This window comes from Neltuma alba, unplaced genomic scaffold, assembly GCF_004799145.2.
Source record: "Neltuma alba isolate B1F8T4 unplaced genomic scaffold, ASM479914v2 tig00003706_pilon, whole genome shotgun sequence".
In the NCBI taxonomy this organism is placed as follows: Eukaryota; Viridiplantae; Streptophyta; class Magnoliopsida; order Fabales; family Fabaceae; genus Neltuma; species Neltuma alba.
The window spans coordinates 49,796-57,634 of record NW_021633398.1 but is presented as its reverse complement, the minus strand read 5'-3'; the positions used below and the strand labels follow the sequence as shown (position 1 = coordinate 57,634).

The following is a 7,839-nucleotide window of genomic DNA, read 5'->3' as shown; positions in this document are numbered from 1 at the left end:
ATTAAATTCCTACAAAATAGTTCTTGCATCTCTTTCATTTTGAAATTATTTTAGTTCAGAAACTTTTCATACTTCTGAAAAAATTGGGAAAAAAGCGTTTCATCATATAAATTAAAATTTTATTAATAGGCGGCTTAATCAAAGTATGGAAACACCTTTGTCAGATAAAATTTATTATCATCATACTTTTTGTGCATAAAAATTTACCAGGCTCTCCTCGCCAATAAAATATTCTAATGGCGACTTTTTCACCCCATTTTCCCCCTTTTATTATGTGTTTTTTGCATTATACTGCCTTCGTCCTTAAAATAATAGTTAAATCTCTTAACTACATGTGTACCGTTAGTAGAAGCAATTCCAAGTCACGGCACTTTTGAGTGCTTCAAATGTTGACACTTTTTTTTTTAAGAATGTGATGTTGTGATAGATTTTTTTGCTTTTTTAATTAAATTCAAGTATTGTTAGTAGATGGCTGACTAAGGGCATGTTTGGGCAACTTTCAAAACCATAGTTTTGGAACTCAAACCATGGTTTGGGTTTGAGAAAAAAATGATTACAAACCCATGGTTTGGAGTTCAAAACCATGATTTCAAAAGAATTAATTCATTCTGCTTCGGACTCAAATTGAAGAGTATGATTGTGCCTGTCAGAGTAGATCCAAATAGTAATATGACTTTAACACCTCTCAATTATTTTTTTATAAACATATTTAATCTTATATTTTATAAATATATTATACACATATTAATTATTTATATTAATTACATTATCTATATATTATTAATTATATTGGTAAAAAATATATTATTAATAATTTTATTTCTTCAAATTAAAATATATTATAAAATCTATTTTTTATGTAATTATCATATTAACTTATGTTTTTTTTAGTAATTACACATATAAAAACTGTTTCTGATAACAACTATCCAAACACTTTCACTTTATCAGAATTACTTTTTCTCAAAATCTGTTCTTCACAAAAGCTATTCTCCAAAGCTATTCTTCAAATCATGGTTTGGTTTCATCCAAACACCCAACTAATACTACCTCCGATCCTAATTATAAGAGCCAGTTGACAATTTGAAGAGATTAAGAAAAGAATTTAAGTTAATTATTTTGTAAAAATAGGTATTGTCTTTCTTCTTAAAATATCCTTACTAATTAAGTATATTGGTTAGAACTACTATTATTAGAAGGACTACCTGAAAAAATGCATAAATATAAGAGATAAAGTGAATCGAGGTATTATATTTATGATACAAATAAATAAACAAAAATCTTATATTAAGACACCGGAAGTAATATTTCATTTCTTGGCCTGACTCTAGAAACCAATTGCTCCAAGAGAGTCTCGCACAGAAGTCTATGTATGTTGGTCCCACTGTCATTGTTTTAAGCCCAGTTAGGCCCATGAGGCCCAAGTAGTAGAACGATAGCGTGATTGGCGGAGTATGAAGGGAATATTCAATGTTACGTTGCTGTCTGGAATAAATGTGACGAAAATGAATTTCATCTCCCAAAAAAAAAAAAAAAATAGTGATGGAAATGAACCATACAGAATGGGGTTTCGTGGGGCCTCTCTTTCTTTGTCATGGTGCGTTTTAAACTAATCATTTTTTAAATGACAAGGACGTACATAATGTGCAAGGAACATGATTTTTTGTATCCACCATAAGTGGATTCCACAACACTCAAGCCCAATAGAACTATATGGTTATTTTATCCTGTCTATGTTAGGAGGCTCTTTTTTAAAATTTGATAATTGATGTTAACTTTTTAAGATTGCTCTTTTTTAAATTTCAATGCAATTTTATTTTTTTTAAAATTTTTTTAGATGTAAATCATGATTTTAAATACGAGTAAATTATAATTTTTTTATTTTTAAATCAAATTTAATGATTTAATCACCTTTCTTTAATTCTATTTGAAATATCCTCCTATCACAGACCATCTTATTCGAAATATTGTCGAGCACTAAATTTAAACACATCTCCTAATAGGGATTCAAATTTGATTTGTCATGTTATAAGAGATTAACTCCTTTTACTAGACCTAACATTCATTGGTAGTAACTACAACATATCTACTGTTAATAGTTCAATGAGCAACCAACCAATATGTTGTTGGTTAAGATGGTAAACAGTTTCATTCCATAAGGAGAAAACACAAGTTCAAATACTAAAAAGTGTACTTATTGGTAGGGTTTTAACCTAATGCTTTTGACTGCATATAAATTAGTTTCAAGTCCAAAATAACTTGAGAATACTTTGACTTATAAAAAAAAATAGTTTAATGGCAAAATTGTCATGATTGGGATAATTAGATATTTTGGTAAAATTTAAAAGCCGACGATTTATGAGGAAATAAGACGGGGAAGGAACATTTTTAATGTGGCTATGATTTTTTAAAATGTGTTCACATTGCAAATGATATTATTTATTATATGATTAATTAATTGATATATCACTGCAGCTATCTATGCACTAAACTTCAAAAAAGTTGACATACTATACTATGTAGGGGTGTTCAAGGCCGGCCGTCCCGGTCGGCTCGTTCCGGTCCCGGTCTTATTGGGACAGGACAGATCCATCCCGAAATATTTTGGGACGGGACAAACCGGGACGGGACAAGAAAGGGGACCGGGACACGGGACGGGGTCGTCCCGTCCCGTTCCCTTTTTTTTTTTTTTTTTTTTAATTTTTTTAATTTTTTATTCTATTTATATATATACATTTTTTTCATATTTTTTTAAGATTTGAGACTATTGTATGTAACTATGGAAATATTTATTTAGAGTTTTATATTGTTAATGATTTGGGATCATTGATGATTAGAATTTTTAGCAAGTTTTTATTGTGTTAAAAGCTTTTGTTTAAAGTTTTTAATGACTATTATATGTAATATTTTGAGCTTTTGTTTAAGAGTGCCCAAACAAACAAAAAAAAATAAAAAGATGTTTTTATAAGGTTTAAGCCCAAAAATTATAATTAAAAAAAAAATCAGATTTTTAAAAAAAATTAAAAAAAAATTAATTCGAGACGTCCCGGTCCTGTCCCGACCGGGATCAGGACAACCCCGGAACGGACCGGGACACGGGACAGAAAATCTGTTCCGTTACTATTCATCAGGACGGAACCGGGACGTGCCTGTTTCGGTCCCGATCCGTCCCGTGAACAACCCTATACTATAGTAGTACGGCGAGTCATGCCCTACTTAAAGCCAAACAATGAGTCTTAAACATATTAAAAAGTTTAAACCTTTAAATAGAACAGACCATGGAGCCTGAATTTTAGTACGAAGGTTAGGTCAGAAAAGTTTTAAATATTGTGGATATTTATGGGATAGTTTTTAATTGCAAATCATGATTTAGGCTTCAGATTTTTTTCCTCCTCAAATTCCAAATTCCTGTGATTCCTTAGGTCATACTCAAGTCTAATAAAAAAGTTCACAAATTCAACTCCAACGATTGAAAAATTCTTTTTTTAATTCGAGTATTATTTAATCATTATGAAATTAGTCAATTTTTTAGTGTTTTCCTGCATTAATCAGAAGTATCGTTTTCCTCTGACTTTTTCATCCTTTGATTTGAGAGGGAGTGAAGTGAAGGAAGGAGGAAGAAAAGAGGTGAGAGGCACATGAAGAGTCACATGGGAAGAGGACAACGTCTGATGTTTCAGAGTGGGGGGATGAACGAGAATCTAAAAACAGTGAAAACACATTAAATGATGAGCCACTAATTCCATCCTCTCACCTGACCGTCCCTCACAGACGACCTCACACAACAAAAATGGCCAATCAAATTGCTCCGTCGGTGCCTCTCCTTCATCTTCATGTCTGCCACCCCTAACCGTTGCTCTCTCGTCAACGCCTTTCTCATATTAGTTTACCCAAATCAGTCAACCGTGTCAGTAAACTAAAATCCAATGACTCATCACCTAATGTCATTTTTGGGTGGCCCTTTCAGAAATCTAATATGTACTGATTCATCCTCAGATGGTCTCATGTTTCCAATTTACTGTGGTTCTGTTTCTTGGGTCCATATTTTGGCGGTTGTGAAAGTGAGAGTGAAAGATGAAGTTCGTTGCTGTGAAAGAAATGGCAGTAAAAACGATGCTGTTCACCAAGCTGGAGACAAAAGCCAGTGAGAAACCGCGTTTTTTTATATCCGCTTCACAAATATCAGAACCATTAAATAGAATTTATAATTTATAAATGTAAAAATAACTGCAAAAGCAAGCTAACTGATAAACAAAGCCTCACCGGATTCAAGCTGGTCCTTATGGTCATGGATTCCCATACTCTTTCCCCATTTTTCTAACGTTTTCCTCTCTCACTCTCCCACGTGCTCTTCCTTATAAAGCGCCATTTCACTTCACTCCCACTCTCCAGATAGTCACCTTCCTACTTCGATTTCCATTTCGATTTCTAAAATGATGCTTTGATTGTGATACTGACTCGCACGCCATTTCAATCACTGCTATACTCGTGGGTATGGACAAGTACGAGACTGTCAAGGATTTGGGGGCTGGCAACTTTGGGGTTGCCAGGCTCATGAGGCACAAGGAGACCAAGGAGCTTGTCGCCATGAAATACATCGAGCGAGGCCTCAAGGTTTGTTTTCTTTGCGTCTTTTTATTGGAGGATTTTCGTTTGAGAACTATCCTAAGTGCTTTAGAAATGCTGGAAATTTTGGATTTACAGAAAATTACCTTTTGCGTTTCCTTCGTAATTCAACGCCGCCGATCAGATTAGAAGAAAGGATTCTAGCTTCTTTCCTTGTTTAGTTTTAGTTGCTAATGTTAATTGACTAAGTGTTCCCTTTTGACTTCTGTGATTCTAAGAATTTTCTATTTCAATCTCAGATTGACGAGAATGTGGCAAGGGAAATTATGAACCACAGGTCCCTTCGACATCCCAATATAATCCGCTTCAAGGAGGTAAGTAATTTATTATTTACTTTTTAGTTCAATCATCGCTGGGTATGATTCGTTTACTCTAATTTCAATTTGTTTTGATTTTTCAGGTAGTTTTGACCCCCACACATTTGGCCATAGTGATGGAGTATGCAGCTGGAGGGGAGCTCTTTGAGAGGATCTGTACTGCTGGCAGATTCAGCGAGGATGAGGTGAATAATTTCACATACTCTTTTCCTTCCAAAGTCATTAATATTACTATACTATTGTTGTAATCTCTCGTTTTCTTTTTCGTTTTTTTCTTCAGGCTAGATATTTCTTTCAGCAGCTGATCTCTGGTGTCAATTTCTGTCATGCCATGGTATGATCATACTTTTCTGAGAATACTACACCTTCATTTTCTCAAAGTGCCCTGTGATAACTTGTGCTTTCACCTTCATTTTAGCAAATATGCCACAGAGATTTGAAGCTGGAAAATACTCTTCTGGATGGAAGCCCTGCCCCTCGCTTGAAGATTTGTGACTTCGGTTATTCCAAGGTTTTGCAATCAATATATCATCACATTTTATTGGTTCGAATAATAACTGGGCCTGGGTTATAGACTCATACTTTCGTTGGACTGCTTATTATTTGTGCTGTAGTCATCTTTGCTGCATTCGCGACCCAAATCAACTGTTGGAACTCCCGCTTATATAGCCCCTGAAGTCCTCTCCAGGCGGGAGTATGATGGCAAGGTAAAATATAGATATATGTGGTCCTTTATCATTGTGTTGGCATACGCTTCATTAATCAATCATCTCTAGTTTTTCTACATTGTTTCTCTTATAAGACAACTCAAAGAAGTGATTTTGATCATCTTAGGTGCAGGACGCATCCAATCTGATATATAAACGATGTGTCCCCCCCCCCCCCCAAGTTGTTATGTTATAATCCTCTCGTTCAGCTGTAAGTATGATTGTGTTTTTCTGCTGTTGCCATTGTTTAGTTGGCTGATGTATGGTCATGTGGGGTGACTCTCTATGTCATGCTGGTTGGATCATATCCCTTTGAGGACCATGCAGACCCCAGGAATTTTAGGAAAACAATTCAGGTATGTTACGTTAGCCTTATTGATGCTGATTTTTGTACATTTCAAACGTAATTTTTCACATCATTCATTTCCCCTTTTTCTGTCCTATTCTGCAGCGCATAATGGCTGTCCAATACAAAATCCCTGATTATGTCCACATATCTCAAGATTGCAGACGCCTCCTTTCTCGTATATTTGTTGCAAATCCATTGAAGGTAAGTTTTGACTTTTGAGGTGACTTAATTTTTGCTGTGATAGCAGTTGTGTTAAACTGTCAGGCTATATTACAAATAGACTCATGTTCTACCAGTATGCATCAGTTAACTCTTGTGTTTTCTTGTCAATTATGGACCTTCATCACAATGAATGGAAAATAACAGAAAAAGTGGTTGTAAAACAAGGCTCACTGTTGTTGAATATTTATATTAATGAGAAAAGGGTAGAAGCCCAAGCTGAACCCTACATTCAGGGTCCGTTTTCTTTTTTTCAAAGAAACTTAAACTTGTCTTCACCATCTAGTCCACTTCCATAGACTGAATCGTGTACTTGAACGTTTACTTTTTCCCTCTTTTGTTCTACTGTCCAATATTGGATTTTGGCCCTCCTCATCACTTTCCGTTTTCCCTTGCCGTATCAATGTATAAAATGTCGTATCCACTTCTCTGGTTTAGCTTTATCGCAGTCTGTAGTCTGTATTGGTAGCCAAGGTTGCCAAACATAAATACACAAACTAAAGGACAAAAAAACTATAAATACACAAACTAAAGGACGACAAAACTACAACTAGCAACCACATATGGAGACAAACCAAAAGTTGCATCAGATTGAGAACTAAGTGGAGACAACAGCCAACATTGAATAATGAAATATTCATGGCAGGTTGTTGGTATCTTCTGAAATTCAGGTTCCATGTAGGTTCTCAAGAATACATTTGCTGGCTACTGGCGACATACATACACATACATATACATACATACATACACACAGAGGGGTGAACACTAACCATATGTTTAACATTCAAGGAATTGGCTGAATATCATTTTTATTTGATTTTCTCCTTAACGGTCAATGTAGTCATATAGTTGTCACATCTCTACATCTCCAGGTTGCGGCCAATATCATGCCTTGTTTTATGAACTATTACTAAAATGTTTTTTTTTATAGAATAAGGTGCTACAGAACATTTGAATGGTCTACGTTTGGGATCATTTATCAATATCTTGTTTCTATGGAGCTAATTGTCAGGCCATATTCTTTATTTCTTGCAGAGAATAACTCTCAAGGAAATCAAGAGCCACCCGTGGTTTTTAAAGAATCTTCCAAGGGAGCTCACTGAATCCGCTCAAGCTATCTATTATCAGAGAGACAACCCAAGCTTCTCCGTTCAAAGTGTGGAGGAGATAATGAAAATTGTGGGAGAAGCTAGAAACCCACCTCCAGTATCTAGACCTGTCAAAGGATTTGGCTGGGAAGGTGAAGATGAAGAAGAGGAAGCTGAGGTGGAGGAAGAGGAGGATGGAGAAGATGAATATGACAAAAGGGTCAAGGAGGCGCATGCCAGTGGAGAATTTCAAGTCAGTTAAGCAGTATAACTCTTGCTGATTTTTTTTAGAAAAATTAGAAGTCACCTATTATTATGTGTATTATAATTAAGAACTGGTATCAACTGCAAGGCGTTCTAACTTTATGGTCTTGTTCATACGATGTCCTACCTGTATCATCGAGAACATGCATGCGAACAGTAGTTGTCTAATTACATCCTAGATAACTCTATCCTTCTTATCACTTGGCACCTCAATTTGCTCCTTTCTTCGTTGGCTGGCTCTAGACCAGATTCATAATTACAATATATCA

At 35.1% G+C, this 7,839-nt stretch overlaps 1 protein-coding gene across 1 annotated transcript; it reads left to right on the top strand.

Annotated features, from left to right (window-relative positions):
- Positions 1-4,147: 4,147 nt before the first annotated feature.
- Positions 4,148-7,783, top strand: LOC114742325 (serine/threonine-protein kinase SRK2A-like). The gene is made up of 9 exons (XM_028930601.1): positions 4,148-4,614; positions 4,866-4,940; positions 5,027-5,128; positions 5,224-5,277; positions 5,362-5,454; positions 5,558-5,650; positions 5,902-6,006; positions 6,102-6,200; positions 7,254-7,783. Exons 1-9 carry the CDS (start codon positions 4,495-4,497, stop codon positions 7,566-7,568), a joined length of 1,056 nt encoding a protein of 351 aa, XP_028786434.1. The 5' UTR covers positions 4,148-4,494; the 3' UTR covers positions 7,569-7,783.
- Positions 7,784-7,839: the final 56 nt, after the last annotated feature.